Genomic DNA, 19,206 nt, shown 5'->3' with positions numbered 1-19,206 from the left:
TGGAAAACTGGTTTCTTTCCATACAGAAAAATCCAAACTGAATATCATGCCTATTTCGTTTTGGTTTAGTAAAAAAAAAATTTTTTTTTTAAGTTTTACATTTTGAAGTTTTTTTAAAGCTACACTTGTATAGGAGTGCTTGTTTTGTATGTTACAGACTGTACTTTTGCCCTGGGTCCTCTGAAATCCAGCCAGGACGACCTCTGCAGCTGAGGAACGGCACCAGAAGGCCGGGAAACTGTTTCAGAGGTTGACTCCCTAGCACACCAAGATCGCAGAATACACTTTCCCACCTCACCGGTCACCACAACGCATGACGTGATGATTAAACTTAAGAGTGAAATAAAACCATTTGCTGTTCTCCACATCACTTTCACATATGTCAAGCCATAAGAAAGTCTTCCATTTCAATGTTCTAGCATTTGAAGCCTGATAAAAGTTTTCCATGTCATCTTTCAAGCCCTATATAAAAGTATAACGTTTTCCATGTCATCTTTCAAGCATTTTAAGCACTGCAGTTCATTTTTCAAGCTCTTCTAAGCATATACAACCCTAATAAAACTCTTCCATGTCATCTTCCAAGCATTCTTTTTTATTTATTTATTTTTTATCCTTAATAGTCCTCCATCATGTCCTTCGTTTAATTTCATGCCCCAATATCTTTTTCTCTCTGTGAGATAAGTAACGGGACAAGACGCTCATGGGCAGGAATACGAGACTCATACAACTGCTCACATCCTTTCTTGGTGTGTCTTGTGGTCAATCAGTTTTAAAAGAAAAGCAAAATGTACATACTCACAGGGAGAAAGATCATAACTGCTGTTGGAATTTTTTCTAATATGTTTTGGGTATCCTTCTCATCCTACTTCCAATCTTAATGTTACTAGTGTGTGTGCTTCTAGCTGTTACACAATTTATGTTTTATCACATTATTAGTCTATACTAGTGATGTTTTTCTTCGTCAGCTTTACATTTGTGGATGTCAAAGCCATGTACATTTGAATAGTCTCAAACGCTTGTGCACATGTGTAAAATTCTTACGACAAATACAGAATATTCTTGTGAAAATAAAATGTCTCACAGAGAGAAGGGAATGACAGGGAGGGAGATTGAAAACATTTGGTGTACAGAGAGCTTGCTTTGGGTTTGACAGAATACGCTTTTCTGACACACACATTCGCATTCAACTTCTCTCTTCAATGTGCTGCTTTTTTATAAAAAAAAACACACATGTGCATCCATCGTCTCCAAACTATGTCCAGCATTTTCAGAAACACATGTGCATTCAATTCTCCCGGTTATGTCCAACATTTTTGGAGACACATGTGTATTCAACTTCTCCCTACTATGTCCAGCATTTGTGGAAACGCACTCACATTCAACTTCTTCCTACTATGTCCTACATTTTTAGAAACACTCACATTCCAGCTTCTCACTTCTAGGTCCTGCAGTTTTAAAAATACACTCACATTGAACTTCTCACCATGTTATGTACAGTGGAACCTCCCTATTAAGACTTTGAAAAATCAGCCAAATTTAGGTCTTAATTGAGAGGGGTCTTAATAGAGAGGAGTCACATTGGGCACATTTCACACAGACGCACTCACACACATAGATACGCACACATGAATGAAAGAAAAACTGTAATGATGAAATCAGTGTCAATTAAAACACTAAACATTACATATACTGTACACACAGTCATAGAAATCTCTTCTGTACATGTGGCTATTGTTTTGTAAAAAACTGTGAGATCATTGATTGTTTTTTGGACACTGTTTTTGACGATGTGCATTTTCTCTATCTCTACTTTTGCATCACTCATATTCTCAAGAATTGAGATGCCATGAGCCAGTCCAAAGCGAGCCAGTTCATGAGCATATTTCGCTGCTGTGGAAAAGTCAATCACTGGTGCTTCTTCAGCCTCAGGCTCCTCTTCCTCAGCATCTTCCTTGACATCTTCAGATGCACTGCCTGAAGCTGTGGATTGTGCTGTGTAGCAGGTGTCAGGGAAGATCTGCAGGTTTTCCTCCACAGCTGTCATCTCCTCCAGTGTTGCACCCTCCAACAGAGCAGCAGCTCCATCACCCAGAGGCTCCTCTTCTTCACCTGGCCCTTCAGCTGTAGCCACTGCAACCTGGACATCTTTGCACACACACACACACACACACACACACACACATGCACAGAGAAAATGTCACCTACAAATTACAAATCAAAATGTATGTAAAACAAAGACAATGGAGGCACACACACACACACACACACACACACGCACAGAGAAAATGTCACCTACAAATTACAAATCAAAATGTATGTGAAACAAAGAGAATGGAAGCACACACACACACACACACACAAAACACACACACACATGCACAGAGAAAATGTCACCTACAAATTACAAATCAAAATGTATGTAAAACAAAGACAATGGAGGCACACACACACACACACACACACAGAGAAAATGTCACCTACAAATTACAAATCAAAATGTATGTGAAACAAAGAGAATGGAAGCACACACACACACACACACACACACACACACACACACACAGAAAATGTCACCTACAAATTACAAATCAAAATGTATGTGAAACAAAGAGAATGGAAGCACACACACACACACACACACACACATGCACACAGAAAATGTCACCTACAAATTACAAATCAAAATGTATGTAAAACAAAGACAATGGAGGCACACACACACACACACACACACACACACACACACACAGAAAATGTCACCTACAAATTACAAATCAAAATGTATGTGAAACAAAGAGAATGGAAGCACACACACACACACACACACACACATGCACAGAGAAAATGTCACCTACAAATTACAAATCAAAATGTATGTAAAACAAAGACAATGGAGGCACACACACACACACACACACACACACACACACACTCACACACACACACACACACGCACGCACAGAGAAAATGTCACCTACAAATTACAAATCAAAATGTATGTGAAACAAAGAGAATGGAAGCACACACACACACACACACATGCACAGAGAAAATGTCACCTACAAATTACAAATCAAAATGTATGTGAAACAAAGACAATGGAAGCACACACACACACACACACACACACACACACGCACAGAGAAAATGTCACCTACAAATTACAAATCAAAATGTATGTGAAACAAAGAGAATGGAAGCACACACACACACACACACGCACAGAGAAAATGTCACCGACAAATTACAAATCAAAATGTATGTGAAACAAAGACAATGGAAGCACACACACACACACACACACACACGCACAGAGAAAATGTCACCTACAAATTACAAATCAAAATGTATGTGAAACAAAGACAATGGAAGCACACACACACACACACACAAAGAAAACTCACTTCTGTTCTTTGTGTTTGTATTGTCCAGAATTGATGTGAATGAATAAAGAATTTTAACTGTAGAATGGAAACAAGTCAGAAAATGTATATGAAATAAAGAGTTATCACAAACATACCCACAAATGCACACATAGAACACAAAATTTAAGTTTTATCTCTCTTAGTCTTGCACACAAACACACACAAACACACACATGCACATACCTTGTTGAGGATCTGGACAGAATCCACACTTCTTGAAACAGCTCGTCACTGTGCTGGGCTTCAAGAAGTTCCAGGCTTTCTTCAGCCAGAAGACAGCATCCAACAGACTGACTGACTTGGCCAGTTCTGTGCCAGTGGCAGTGCCATCCCTCTCCATTTCAAAAAGAACATGGCGAAGAAAGCATTTTCTGTACTGCAGTTTTACAGCCTGGATTATTCCAGCGTCACAGGGCTGCAGACGCGAGGTGGTGTTGGGTGGCAGCATCACAAATTTGATGTTTGACAGCTGGATTGGGGGGTGAGCAGAGCAATTGTCCACAAACAACAGAATATGTCTCTGCAGAATCTTCATTCTGTTGTTCAGTTTATTGGCCCACTCTGTGAAGATGATTGAGGTCATCCATGCTTTTTTATTAAATTTGTAATCCACCCCAAGTGATGACATGTCCAGTCCTTGGAAACACCTTGGTTTGGCACTCCTTCCAATTACAAGAGGCTCGAGTTTTTCCCCTGTGGCACTGACACAAAGCAGAATGCTGATCCTCTCCTTTGATGTCTTGATGCCAGCTGCCTCTTGGCCTTTCACCACCATCGATTTGGACGGCAAAGTTCTGTAAAAAAAGACCAGTCTTGTCCGCGTTGAAAATGTTTTCAGGGCTGTAGCCCTCACACAGATGTGGCAAACGGCCAATCCAATCATCTACAGTTTGTTGGTTGACGTCTCCCCGCTCACCACTCAGACACGACTGATGAACATTTCGTCGTTTTAGCCATTTTTCCAACCAGCCATTCGATGCCATGAAGCCATCACACCCACTACCCACAGCCAGACACAGTGCTTTTTCCTGGATCAGTTTTCCTGTCACTGGAATATTTTTTCTTCTGGCTTCACAAAACCACTCCCACACTTCTTCGTCGATGTCCGTGTACGTGGTTTTGCAAATTTTTGACAACTTTCTGTCCCCACTCTCACCGCTCTGCCATCTTGTCAGGATCGACTCTTTGTCTCTGATAATGGACTGGATTTGAGTTTTACCAACATCCAACGATTTCGCAATGGAAATGGCACTTTCCCCACGCGAACTCCGTTCAACAACCTTGACACGTTCTTCCAGAGTCAGGGCTTTTCTTTTTCGTGAAGATTTTGATGCTGACATCTTGAAGTGAAAACGCACGTGGAAGCTGAAGCCGAGATGAAATTGTGTGCAGTGGAACCGTTGTGTGTCGTCTTTGGCGGAAGGCGCGAACGCTACTGGAAGGGCGATAACTCTGAGCGACTTTTATGAAGCAGTGTTTCCGGTCTTTGTCTAAAAAGTGGAAATGTAGCGACTTTTCAAGATCGGTACCACGCATTTTCGATTTATTTTCAGTCATTTTGGGGCAAATTTTACGCAAGAAGTCGTATCTGACTAATATTTTTCGGTCGCAAGTCGCATTTGGGAGGTGGTCGTAATACAGAGTTATTTTATATAATAAAGTGTGTCGGTCGTGAGGGTGCCGGTCACATCTTAGAGGGAGTCGTAATAGGGAAGGTCGGAGTGAGGAGGTTCCACTGTATTTTAAGAACCACATTCATGTATACACGCACACAGATCAAATATGCATGTTAAACTTCCTGAAATCCATGAAAGTGTTTGGTGGGTTATGGAAACAAGAACATATCCAGCATGCACACCCCCGAAAATGGAGTATGGTCTGCCTAAATGGCAGGGTAAATGAACAAAAAGGGTCATACACATAAAATGTTATGTGTCTGTATGAGTGTGTATGTGTGTGTGAGTGAAACCTAACTGAATGACACAAGAAATGAATAACGAGCGCCCAAACGGCAGCTGTCGTCTCAACCCAGGTAGGCAGCCTGTTGTGCAAATGACTCCTTGTTTGTAAAGTGCTCAGAGCTTGGTCTCCAACTGAGGATAGGCACTAAGTAAGTACTCATATCATTATCATCAAACACACTCACATTCAACTTTTCCTTACTGTGTTCTACATTTTTAGAAACACATACGCATTCAACTTCTATCTCCCAACTGCATCACTCACCTTTCAGAAACACATATGCAATCTCTTTCCCCACTGTGCCACACACTTTTTAGACAAACGCATACCCCTGAAAGCGGAGTATGGCTGCCTACACAGTGGTAAAAACGGTCATACACGTAAAAGCCCACTCATGTGCATACGAGTGAACATGGGAGTTGCAGCCCATGAACGCAAAAGAAGACACATGCATGCGCTCACCTTCCTCTATGTTCTGCGTTATACACATTTTAGACACAAGCACTCACTCTCCCTACTGTGTTACTTTTTTTTAATTAAACAATGTATGCTTTCTCTTTCCCCTCTTTATGAAGTACATTACAAACATTTTAGACACACAAATGCGCTGAATTTTTGTCTCAACTTCTATCTTACACTCTTTTTAGATGCACAAGCACTCATCCCTGCTCGTTTTACACACTGATATACATAATTATGTACTCCACTTCTCCCTTTTATGTTCTGGATTTTTTTCTTATCAAACACAAGCACTTAAAATTCCTATAATACATTTCACACCGTTTCAGGAATATTCATACACTCATTTTCTCCCAGTGAAAAGCAAAACAAAATGGCCACTTTCAATTTTACTAGAGCATTGGCAAGTGTATAAGTAAATGAAGAGAGCAGAAACTTTACAAATCATTCTGTAATGATGAACATTCAAATAGGATCTAAGATACCAATCTTGACAACAACACCTCAATGGTGTATTGATACAGTTCAGCATGTATTTCAAACATAAATAAATAAAAGCTGCAGCACGCTTTAATACTGTATACAGATACACAAAATAAACATAAATAATAAAAACAATAGAAAAACTGAAACACACATGTCACAATCAACCAGTGTTCACAATGGTGTACAGCTGCTTACATTTCTGAATAAAACTCATTTAACAGGTGGAGGTTCAGGGCAAACGGTGTTGTGATATATCGTGACTCTTACCCTCTTCAACCCTTCTCTGGAATTTGAGTGTCACTGACTGATATACTCCATGGCAGGCATAGAAAAAAAACATAAAATTTCTCAAGAAATTACTTCTTTTCCGTTCAGTTTGAAAAAAAAAAAAAAAAAAAAAAAAAAGACAAGAAAAAAAAGATCTAAACATGCCATCTTTCTCTACGTTTTCTATTGCAGACACTCTTGTCATGACAAGCACCACCTACAAACCTTAAATTATATGTTGTTCAGGTTCAACAAAACATACATTTCTGCAACTTGTTACCAATAAATCTATACGAAAAAAATTGAAACAACTAGCAAACAGCTAAAATTTGTTTTGATCACAATTAAAAAAAAAAAAAAAGAAACAACAAAAACTTACTCGTCCTGTTTTCTCTGAACAATCTTGCCTACAGAATTTTTTCTTGAGATGAGACAACCAGATAATGAAGACAACTGACATCTTAAGCTATATTAGGGTTACAAAAAAAACCCAAAACATTATCTCTCTCTCTCTATATATATATATGTATTTTGAAATATATGTATCTATAATTAGTCCACAAAACATAATAGTTTGTGCTCTTTGTTGTTTAAAAAAAAAATCTATTCATCCAAAATTCTACTTAATCAATACCAAAGAATATGTGGGGTAGACTAGGGATATGTGTGTGTGTGCATGCGGCGCGTGCGTGCGCGTGCATGCGTGCGTGCGTGTGTGTGTGTGTGTGAACTGCAAAGTCGTGGAATTCAAAGGGACAACCACAAAACATGAAAAACCTTACCAATACATTTGCAAGTATTATATGAAGAAACAACAAAAAAAACAACAAAAACCCAACCCAACAACAACAATAAAATCAGATCCTTGACATGATCTTAATGCTTTGGGGCACAGTAAACAGCAAAACATACACCCTATACCACATACATCGTAGCATGCGTAGCATCAGCTCACTGTTTTCCCACACTTCTACACCACCGTTTACATGAAGACTCACTCTGATCCAGCTGATGTTTAATCAGGTCAGAAGTTCTCCTCCATTGATGGTAACCATGTGACCAAGGACTACCTGCTACATGCAGGGAGTTAAACCAACAAGAAAATCTGATCTGGAGAGGGAAGAGCTCTGCCAGATTTGACTTGCCCAAGACGCTCTACCTGAAGATTAACAGATAAGCTTCAGAGGAGGACCCAAAAAGTGGAAGAAGAAAATGAAGAAGTCAGGAAAACCACCAGACAAGCAAGTTTGTCTGTATGAACACCTAATGACCACAGTGAAGAAAACAGAAAATGAGATGATATGGCCACATGACAAGCTCTCCAAGACCATCTTTCAGGGAACAGTGCTGTGCAGGGGAAAAGGGAAAATGAGGCAGACAGCAAAAGAAATAGATAACATCACTGAGTGGACAGAGAGGAGCTTTACCTAATCACATGACCACCAGAAATGGTGAATGTTGGTGATGTGTTCAGCAGAGGAGCGCACCCATGATCAAACCAGGTTTCGGGACCAATGACAGTGACTGATCCAGCAGTTTTAGCACACTCAGCAGAAGAATACTTTAACGTGAAAAAAAAAAATTACATCTGCATTTTTCTACATCTAAGCAAAAATCTGATATCACATCAATTATTCTGTTTTTCCACCCCATACACTCCATTACTATTTGTTATATATTTAGAAGCAACTGCTGTCTGGGTCTCAAATTCTGTTGTGAAAATAAAAAGCTGCAATTGATTGGAAGAGTTGACTGCTGCTCTTTTCTTAAATTCTGTTAAAATCAAATCCAGTGCAAATGTCTTTAAACTCAATTATTAAGCAAAAATGTTTTATCTAATCAATGTCCCAAGCAAAAGAACCATTGGCATATCAAATAACCAATAACCAAACTTCATTAGAAAAAATGGAGGTATGCTTATAATCTGAAATACAATAATGAACATATCAGACATAATCAATCACCCACTGACAAACCATCATCACTTGCACCTTATCTAAACAAATATTAAAATACCTTCCCCAATCACCGACACTAATGCCAATGCACAATTCTGCCCAGAGTCAAAAAGAGTCATCTTTTCTTCTTCAGACATAAACCAAACCATGGCAGTTTTTAAGTTGCTCCACAACACAATGTCAAAACAGAGGGGGATGGGGGGAAGTAGGAGGCAGAAAGGGAAGAACAAACAAACCAATGTTGAACATCCATCACCAATCTACAGGAGAAGCAAGGCAACATGAAAGATGAATTGAATGAATGCAGACACACACTGTACAGCTGAATCAACAACTCTCTCAGCAGACCTGAACCCCCTGTCCTTCTTTACTATACACACACACACGCACACACTCACACACGATGCCTGAACAATCTGTGTCTAATGATTTCAGTTTCAAAACATTATGACCAGTGCCAGAACTAGCACCCCGTCACCATACTATCCTATCTTCCTGTCTGCAGCAATCTGTCCACACACACACACACAAAACGAAAAAGAAAAAAAGAAGAGACCGTGATGACCCTGGCTTTGATTATATTCATAATAAGGGAGTGAGTGTGGAGAACAGAGACACATCATTTCTCCTTTTTCCCACCAGAGCTGGACTCCTTCACTGTCTTCTCTTTCTCCTCGCTGTGGTCTTCATAGCTGCACACACACACACACACACACAAACACACACTTTAACGTGAATGCTCCTGTTCCCTTTCCTTGTTAACAGGACATTTTTCAGTGTATTCATTAAGAGGAAATTTTCTATCTAAAATTACATTTAAATAACATACTTACTGTGACCCAACTAGTGCAGACTCCGGCAGGTGTCTGACATTCCTGTCCTGTGCAAACTACTATCCGCCTATGCGGAGAAAACGAAAGTACTACGGCCGATAACCTCCCGGAAGTAGGTACCCTCCCCTTTGTCCCGCTGGCTAGCGCCCTCTTTTGATGGCAATATGCCATCACCAGTGCAGCAAGCAGGGAGAACAGGAAGCGGGGAGGATGGGAGGGTCTTAAATTTGGGTCATGGTAAGTATGTTATTTAAACGTAATTTTAGATAAAAAATTTCCTTTTAATTACACATACTTAACCGTGACCCAACTAGTGCAGAATAGCACGACAAGGTGGAGGGCTCGCCTGTTCTACTGTCTGTGTGCTGCGATGGCCTGTTGCGCAACTACCACAGAAGCGATGCCTCTTGAGCCATCATCCCGCAGGCGTGCAACATCTCTCCATGATGTCTTGCAGCCATGTTGAGTGCGCTAAGGCAAGAGAAGAGGACCATGCTCTGGCTGAGGAGGCATCAAGTCTCAATCCTTCTGTTCTATCGCCAGTGCGCTGCGATGGCCTGTTGTGTGACCACTGCAGAGGCAACGCCTCTTGAGCCATCATCCCTAAAGCGATAGATGTCCCTCAAGTAGAATTCGATGAAGGTAAATGAAATGAAATGAAATTATGGTGCTTAGAGCCTCGCCGACCACTAAGGCCATCTCAAGGCTATCGCCACGTCAATTACTACTACAAGGCTAAAAAAAACAACCAATTAAAACGAGTCACCACTTCAAACTTTCCACTCCAAAGTTTAAAAAAAACAAAAAAAAACTTCCATAGTTTAAAACCTTCAAATCTGGTTAAAAAGGTTCACTTCTTTTAAGAAGTCCATCAGCGCCCACGGAGGGACATCACGAAACAAAGTCTTCAAAGAAACCGCCGTGTAATGTCTGCGTCTAACGTCATGCAGATCCCAACAGTCAAGGAGCACGTGTTTCACGGTGAGAGGCGCGTCACAGGGAACGCATCGAGGGGCCTCCTCCCCCTTCAACAAGTAAGAATGAGTAAAAAAAAGTGTGCCCCGTACGCAGTCTGCACAGCACAGATTCCTCCTTTCTGTTCTTCACCCCCGAAGGGAGGGTCTCCCCCAGGTCCGGACGGATCTGGAAGAGCTTGTTGTCTATCTGGGTGTTCCATTTCTCTTGCCAAAGATCTTTAACGTAAGAATTGACCTTCCGCTTCATGTCTGTATAGGGTACCAAGGATCTGGACAATTCTTTCTTTACAGCGTTCCTGGCCAGCAGGTCCGCCCTTTCGTTACCACGAATGCCAACATGTCCGGGAACCCAGGCCAACACAACCTCGTATCCTTTCTTCGTTGCGAGAGTAAAAGTTTCATAAAATTCCAGCAGTTTGGGATGAGTGATATTCCTGCAGGCGATCGCCTCCAGGGCTGATAAGGAGTCGGAAAAGATCATGAATCTCTTCTGTTTGGAAGAGAGAACCATTTTTAACCCCAGGACCAGTGCAGTCAGTTCCGCGGTGTATACCGAGCTGTCAGACAGGATGTGTTCCGTTGAGGGCCGGTCAGGAAAGGCGGGGCAGAACGCAGATGCGGCGACTCCGTCCTCTGACTTGGAACCGTCAGTGAAGATGCCTTGAAAGGTGGGGAATTTGTGGCACAGTTCCGAAAAGTAGGTTCTGTAGGCCAGAGAACTGGTGGTGTCCTTACGGTACGAGGCCAGATCAAATCGGACCTCAGGTGTTGTAAAGGTCCACGGGGGGCTGTCAGGGAACTTAGAGAAATCTGAGATGCCACCGACATCCAGATCGGCATTTTCCAAGTGCGGCTGAATGCGGAGTCCGAGAGGAGGTATGCAGTTTGGGTTGTCTGTAAATTTCTTATCGAAAGGGTTGTTGAATACAGCATCGTAAGCAGGGTTTGTAGGTTCCGAAAACAATTTCAAATAATAGTTCAGGGTCAGCTTCAGTCTGCGGTTGGAAAGAGGTGGTTCCCCCGCCTCTGCATACAGGCTGTGCACAGGGGTGGTGCGGAAAGCACCCAAGCTGAGACGGAGCCCTTGGTGGTGTACAGGGTCCAACAGTTTCAGGTAGGACGGTCTGGCCGAGCCGTATACAACACTTCCATAATCCAGTTTGGACCGGACCAGGGCTCTGTAGAGGTGCAAGAGAGTCCTCTTATCAGCACCCCAGTTCGTGTGTGCCACAACTCGGATGATGTTCAGGGCTTTTAGGCAAGATATTTTCAGCTGTTTAATGTGGCTGAGAAAATTCAGCTTCTGATCGAAGACGACCCCTAGAAATCTGGCTTCCTTGACCGCCGGGATGGTGGATGTTCCCAGACGGATTTCAGGGTCCTGATAGAATTGGCGAAAATTATGAAAGTGGATGCATTCAGTTTTGGAGGACGAAAATGTGAAGCCATTCTCCTCTGCCCAACACTGGATTTTGTTGACGCAGAGCTGAAGCCGTCGCTGGATGCTGGCGTACGTGCTGCCGGTTGCATATAAAGCAAAATCATCCACGAACAGCGAGCTGTCCGATCCTTTCTGAACGGATTGAACGATGTCATTAATTTTGATGCTGAACAGAGCAGGCGACAGGATGCTCCCCTGCGGGACACCCAGCTCCTGCTCGTGAATGTCGGACAGGGTGGTGCCGACTCTCACCTGGAATTGTCTGTCTTGTAAAAAATTGTGGATAAACTGAGGCAGGTGTCCTCGGAAGCCGAGCTTGTGCAAGTCGGAAAGAATACCAAATTTCCACGTGGTATCGTAAGCTTTCTCCAGGTCAAAAAATATGGCCACCACATGTTGTTTGTTGACGAAAGCATTTCTTATCGTGGTTTCCAGACGAACCAGATGGTCAACGGTAGAGCGATGCTTGCGGAAACCGCACTGTTCCTTCGCCAGAAGGCCGTCGGTCTCTAGTTTCCACATCAGTCTACCGTTGACCATCTTCTCCATCAGTTTGCAGACGCAGCTGGTCAGTGCAATTGGGCGGTAGTTGGAGGGGTTCGAGGGGTCTTTTCCCGGTTTCGGCAGCGGGATTATGAGGGCTTTCCGCCAGGAGGGTGGAAAGAAGCCTGTGACCCAGATGTGGTTATAAACTTTAAGCAGGGTGTCCAGACAGGTTTGGGGAAGGTGCTTTAGGAGTTTATAATGGACTTCGTCCATTCCTGGACAGGAATCCGTACAGGTCTGAAGGGCAGATTTAAGTTCGTTCATTGTGAAAGGAAGGTTGTAATTCTCTGTGTTGTCGGAAAAGAAGTTACATGGTGTTTTTTCTGACAGGTTTTTGGTTTTAAGAAAGCGAGCAGATTTGTTAGCAGATCTCGAGTTCTGTTCTATTGTGGAGGCAAGCAAATTGGCAACTGCTTTCTTCTCTGTGACCAGAGCGTCTGAAAGTTTAAGATGGTGGAAGGTCGGGCATGCGTTTTTGCCCTTAATTCTTTTTAAAACCCTCCACACTTTCTTCTTGGGTGTGTTGGAGGTTAAGGAAGAGCAGAAATCTCTCCAAGACTTCCTCTGGCTCTTTTTAAAAACATACCTGGCTTTCGCCCTCAGCTGTTGATGGGTTCGAACGCTATCGGACTCCGGTCTCCGAAAGACGCGTCGCTGCGCTCTCTTCCGAGACTTGCGGGCCTCCCGACATTCCGCGTTGAACCAGGGCGTTCTAGGGACCTGAGGCTTGGAGGTAGACGATGGGACTGCTGCTTTGGCGCAATCTAAAACGATCCGAGTCAGAGCGTCAGCAGGGTCCTTGCTTTTCAATACTGTTTCTTCCTGCAGCTCCGCTCTTATCTTGGTGGTAAAAAAACTCCAGTCTGCTTTGTCGTAGTACAGGCGGTCAGGCAGAGAGTCACCTTCTCCATCTGTGGGGCGGAGGACGACAGGAAAGTGGTCACTCCCGTGCAGATCGTCGTGCACTTTCCACTCGTAGTCCAGGACCAACGATGGATCGCAGACCGACAGATCTAAACACGAGAGCTTTCCAGAGGACAGATGCAGGTAAGTGGGAGACTTGTCGTTAAGACAGCACAAGTCCATGTCAGAGAGAAGGTTTTCTAAGAGAAGACCTCGGGCTGATGTCATCTCACTTCCCCAGAGCGGGGAGTGTCCGTTGAAGTCGCCCAACAGTAAAAACGGACGTGGGAGCTGGTCGACCAGGTTCATGAGGTCCTGCCTCAGAACACGGACGGAAGGGGGAAGGTAGAGAGAGCAGACAGTGATGGTTTTCTCGAGCGTGACTCTGACTGCCACCGCCTGTAAAGGGGTGCTTAAAAGAACTGTACTGTATAAAAGGGACTTTCGAATAAAAAGAGCGACACCTCCCGTCAACCCCTCTTGCTTCGGTTGAGCGGGTTTAAAAACGGAGTTAAAACCAGAGAGAGATAAAACCTTGCCATCTCTTTGCAGAGTCTCCTGCAGTGCCAGCACTGAAGGTTTCAAAGCACGACAAAGCAGCTGGAGTTCCTGGAAGTTGGCACAGAATCCCCGGATATTCCAGTGGATCACTGCCATTAAAAAGGTTTTTTTTTTAAAAAAATAAAAAAAAATAAAGCAGCAGCCTATTCCATCGCTACCCCCTGCTCCTCCACTTGCGGTGGCTCAAGGTCCGCCAGGATGGAATATTTGTTCTTTGACATAAATTTTTCAGGTTCCGACCGGGTCGAAATATCCACCACCTCGGCCCCTCCCGATCCCGCCGTGGCCGCAGCCCTCCCCTCCTTGAGTTTTGGAGGTGCGGGGGGCTTCCGGCCACTTCCGCCAGCCCGAGGGCCAGGCAGACGAGAGGCGGGGCGAGGGGGGCCGGGGGGTGGGGTGGGGCGGGAGGCGGACAACGTGCCTCCGCCCGAGGCTTTTCTCTCCCGCCCAGCAGCCCCTGAGGACTGCCGCGCAGGATGGGAAGGGGTGGACACAGCGCCTCCACCCAAGGCCAACGGTTCCGACGAGGCGGTTAAGTCGTCCGTCTGCGTTCCTGTGGACGTCGTCTGGACTGCGACGTCCACCGTCCCGGATCTGACGACAGAGGCATACGACGTCCTAGGCGACGCGGCCTCCACCTGTTTTCTTGCCTCAAAGAAGGAAATTTTCTGTTCTGTCTTGACTTTCTGAATTTGTTTTTCTTTCTTCCAGGCGGGGCAGTCCTTCGATGAGGACGGGTGGCCACCTCCGCAGTTCGCACACAGGGCTGCACTGACGCAATCGCCCTGGTGCGCCGCCTTCGAACAGGTGCCACACGCCTCTTCCTCCTTACATCTGTCTCTCACGTGTCCGAATTTCTGACACTTAAAGCATCTCAGAGGGGACGGTACGTACAGGCTGACATTAACTAGCAGGTATCCGACCCGAATGTCCTTGGGGACATCCGGGCAGCAGAAGGTGAGGAAGAAAGTGTTGGTCGGGACTCTGTCCGACCCCTTCCTCACCGTCACCCTGTACACATCGGTCACTCCCTGAGAGGACAGTTCGCTCTTGATCTCGGCCTCAGACACACCTTTCAACTCCGGGCATCTGATGACTCCCTTAGAGCAGTTGAGACCTTTGTGAGGGGAAATCTTCACTGCCCTATCCACGAAAGTGGTCGCCTTGAGGAGGAGCTGTGTCTGTCTTTTGGATTCTGTCTGTACTAAAAACGCTCCGCTCCTCAGCCTCTTGATGGATCTGAGCGATCCTGCCAGGCACTGAAAGCCCTTCTGGACAGCGAAGGGGCTGAGAGCCGACAAGGGCTTGTCGTCATCAGCGCCCTCCATCACTAGCCATGATGGCCAAAAACCAGAGGTCTCGACGACCTCCGACTCAGAGTCTGAGTCGTCCGTTCCCTGTCGTCGTCTTTTTCCGAGTTTGGGGGGGTGTGTTTGTTTAGGATTCATGTTGAAAGAAAAATGTGAATTCATCCCTCCCTTACCCACCCACCATGGGGTCCAACTTAGGGGCCAGGGTCAAGGGAACACCAGCTTGACCCCTTCCAGGTTTCGGGAGGGATATACAACCAGCAGCCCAGCTCCAACGTGCTCCCCCCCGATCATGCCCAGCTCCCGGGGACAGAGAGCCGAGCACTACGGGGGTTACCTTCGTCAGCCACTAAACTGCCAGTCTTGACCCAGCCCCACGAAGGGGTAGCCGATTGACACACACGGGCCAATGTGTGCCGCCTGTCTTAGGAGAGGTCCGAGCCAAAGGGATGTGTTGAGAGCAGCGTGCTCTCTCAATCCCCAGGATCTCATTCCCCTCCATCACAGGTCGCGCCGCACGGCAAACACGGCGGGCCTAAAGAAGGCCGCAGAGAAAAAAAAGAATGTGGAAAAGAAGGCTTGATGGGGAGCTGAGGACAGAAAAGAGGCGGTAAAAAGAAGAACAAAGAATAGCGAAAGGGACAGTGGGTCACGTTTAGTTTGGGCCTCACTCACGACCTGTTCGGCATGGGAAGCCCTATCAGGGGCATCAGTACAAAACCACCACTTATTCAGCCCTAACAGCTACGATGGCTATGTAGGCTGTCAATTAAGACCTGGGACCAGAGCACCAAACCCCAAGAAGCACTGATGCCCCCGCCGACATAGCTCGCTCGATCACTGGCCACTAAGCCTCCCGACCACGACAAGGTAGTGACCCTCCCGGGAGTGGGTCAGGAGAACACCAGCCTGACCCCCTCCAGGTTTCGGGAGGTTCGATGAAGGTAGAGTGTACTGTGTCACCTAAGGATATTGGTGCGGGCAAGGAAGACTAAGGTCCGCAGCTGTATTGTGGGAGAGGTCTGTGGACCACAGCTGTGCTGATAAATGTAGCGCAAAGAAAATCGGGTCGGTATGTTGAATCCACACTTTACACAGAGGCCTTCGAATCAAAGGAAGGGAAGGAAACATATACACTATAGGGTTGTCTCACTTCAGCGCGGTTGAGCGTCAATGCAAGGAGGTGCACATGTGGTTTGATCTGATGATTCCACATCGGTTGTGGGCCGATAGAGGAAGTGATATATGTGTTTGGAGGAAACTGTGGCACAAGACAGAGGTAGGCCACCGTGTTGGGCTTGCCTTAGGTGTGACAGCCAGATCTGTAGAGCTCCTCCATGACAGCTGACAGGCGATAGGCACTCACCCTGCCACTTTTCTGTCGTTGCCAAAAAAAGACAGCGCTGGCATGTTGCCAATGCATAGAAGGGCAGACATTTGGCAACAAGAGGCTTGAGGTCCCTGGTGTCTCTGGGACATGGCTGTGTAATTGCCCAGGTAGATACCATCACGAAGGGGCATACGGAAGACTTGGTGGCTTCTCTACCTGAGTGTGGCATGTTGGAGCAACCTGTAGAAAGTTGTCGGCAGTCGATGGCTGGGTTGGATCAGGCTGTGGGAGTGCATTTCATGTGCCCACAGGTCACTGAGTCTCATTCTGTGGTGGAATTCCTAATGGAAGAGGGTTTCCATGGGGAAATTTTTTGCTGAAGGTTCTTTAGTGAGAAAGGGGACTGGATCCATGACAGGCCTCTGGCTGTGAGTGGTGCGCACTAAGTCTGGGATGGAGCAGGGCGGGGGCAGGGAGGAAAGTGGCTCTAGATGTGTTGTACTGGCCATTTACATCAAATCGCTGATCTGACATGTGTTTTCAGTATGGCCAACAGTAAAGTGAGAGCTGTATTATCAGCGGTTTCTGAATTGCAAAGGGAAATCATTTGCAGCTTAGTCTTTCTTGAAGGACTATGTCTCTCAGACTAGAAGTCAAAATGCACTGGGACTTAGTGCTGTAGCCTTGACTATGTCTCTCAGACTAGAAGCCTTGCCTCTCTTGTTTGTCTTGTTTTTTAACAATTGTAATTAATTGTGCAGCACTAACTTAAACCTGATTCATTCCCACCAAAACTGATCCTTGTTTTTTTTTTAAAAGACAGAAAAAAGAAAAAGAAATAGCTGCGTCTATGATACAGCTACAGATGAATAAAATGTACATCACAGAAACTATACCAAAACCGAAAGAAACAAAAACAAAAGAACTTGCAGACAGCAAAAATTATATCAAAGAAAGAAGGAAAAAACAGAGTGGTGTTGTGCTGTGGCGATGCGCTTTCCCAAGGGAGAACAGTCCAAACTTCACATTGAGAAATTTCATGTTACAAAAGGGTAATACAATGGAGTACAAATACCATCGCTCTTCAGAGCTTGTCATGTGTGACTGACATAAGTTTACACTTGGGCCAAAAGCAACAAGAAAGGCAAGGCCTTCAAGACTCACTTGTGATACACTTTAAAAAAAAAAAAAATCCAAGCTTTTTATGTATTGAGTATAATTTCAAAATGTAATGTTTAAGATGAGAAAGATCAGTTTAAAGCAAATTAAGTCCCCTAGCATTAATTACAGAGTAATAGGAGTAGTTTGTATTATACTCCATGTTTGGTGTTACATATACTTACCATGTCAAACTGATGCAAACTAGGCCTATTGGTTTGCTCTGCTTGGCCAAATTTCGCGCGGCTAACAGTGAAAAGACGGGCCCACCCGCTCTCAGCCAATCAAACGCCTCTAAAAACTATAAGCGCTTAATCATTCCGTGGCCATGAACAAAAATGCCCCATGAGAACCACGGCGGAGATGCGGGGACGGACGGGCGGGCATTCGAGTTTGACATGGTAAGTATATGTAACATCAAACATGGAGTATAATACAAACAGGAGGAGTTTGTATTATACTCCATGTTTGGTGTTAAATATACTTACCATGTCAAACTGATGCAAACTAGGCCTATTGGTTTGCTCTGCTTGGCCAAATTTCGCGCGGCTAACAGTGAAAAGACGGGCCCACCCGCTCTCAGCCAATCAAACGCCTCTAAAAACTATAAGCGCTTAATCATTCCGTGGCCATGAACAAAAATGCCCCATGAGAACCACGGCGGAGACGCGGGGACGGACGGGAGGGCATTCGAGTTTGACATGGTAAGTATATTTAACACCAAACATGGAGTATAATACAAACTCCTCCTTTTGGTGTCATATACTGTACCATGTCAAACTGATGCAGAATTTAAAGCAAATGGAGGAGGGCAACGCCTACTGGTTCATATGGGGAGCCCTTGTAACTGAGACGGCAGTGTTAGCCGCGACAAAGGAAATCCCCTTGGAACCGTCAGCCCTGGTCATACGGAAATTCCTGAGGTAGAAGTTGATGAAGGGATTCTCAGACCGCCAGAAGGCTGCCTCCAAGACATGCTGCGTTGGCACTGAGTGCTGGAAAGCAGCCGAAGTAGCTATGGCCCGCATTTCGTGTGCTCTGGGATGAAGACAGCTGATATCCCTGTGTGCATGAGAGTAGGCTCTACGAATGACTTGGGAAACCTGGCAGGAAATGGTGCCTGCAGCGATGTCTTTCTTGTAATTCTCATTGAGGGAGATGAGCAGACACCTCTGAGAAGAACGCCTATGGCGAGACCTATCCCAATAATATTTGAGACACCGAACAGGACAGGTGCCTATCCTCATCATCTTGGGCAAGAATATCAGACAAAGGTCTGACCCTCAGAGAGGGGGAAGGAACCCCAGGGTCTTGGTTCTTAGCCAGAAACTCTGGAAGGAAACGAATAGTGATGGAACCATCTCTGTGGAAGGCCAGATCTTGTGGCATTCCACTAAGCCCATGCAGCTCACTTCTACGACTGCCTGTGGCCAGCCACAGAAGGAAAGTGGTCTTGAGGGTGAGGATGTCAAAAGGAATAGTCCCCAATGGTAGGAAGGGCTGTTTTCGAATGAAATCCAGCACCAGGAACAAGTCCCAGAGGGGCACTCTTCTGGGGTCTCTAGCTTCCTTCAGAGGGGCACCCCTAGC

The 19,206-nt window shown here is 45.0% G+C and overlaps 2 protein-coding genes across 2 annotated transcripts in view; one reads left to right on the top strand and one right to left on the bottom strand.

Annotated features, from left to right (window-relative positions):
* The window catches only part of LOC143280042 (pancreatic lipase-related protein 2-like), a 20,817-nt gene extending 19,744 nt beyond the window's left edge, over window positions 1-1,073 (top strand). The window contains exon 10 of the mRNA XM_076584517.1: window positions 158-1,073. Coding sequence (XP_076440632.1) covers window positions 158-254 — 97 coding nt within the window. The 3' untranslated portion in view covers window positions 255-1,073. The remainder of the gene's footprint in view (window positions 1-157) is intronic.
* Window positions 1,074-6,711: 5,638 nt separating this feature from the next.
* LOC143280041 (signal peptide peptidase-like) overlaps window positions 6,712-19,206 on the bottom strand; it is a 51,574-nt gene continuing 39,079 nt past the window's right edge. The window contains exon 11 of the mRNA XM_076584516.1: window positions 6,712-9,249. Coding sequence (XP_076440631.1) covers window positions 9,177-9,249 — 73 coding nt within the window. The 3' untranslated portion in view covers window positions 6,712-9,176. The remainder of the gene's footprint in view (window positions 9,250-19,206) is intronic.

This window comes from Babylonia areolata, chromosome 3 (assembly GCF_041734735.1).
Source record: "Babylonia areolata isolate BAREFJ2019XMU chromosome 3, ASM4173473v1, whole genome shotgun sequence".
In the NCBI taxonomy this organism is placed as follows: Eukaryota; Metazoa; Mollusca; class Gastropoda; order Neogastropoda; family Buccinidae; genus Babylonia; species Babylonia areolata.
The sequence above is the reverse complement of the archived record's forward strand: the minus strand, read 5'-3'. Positions and strand labels throughout refer to the sequence as shown.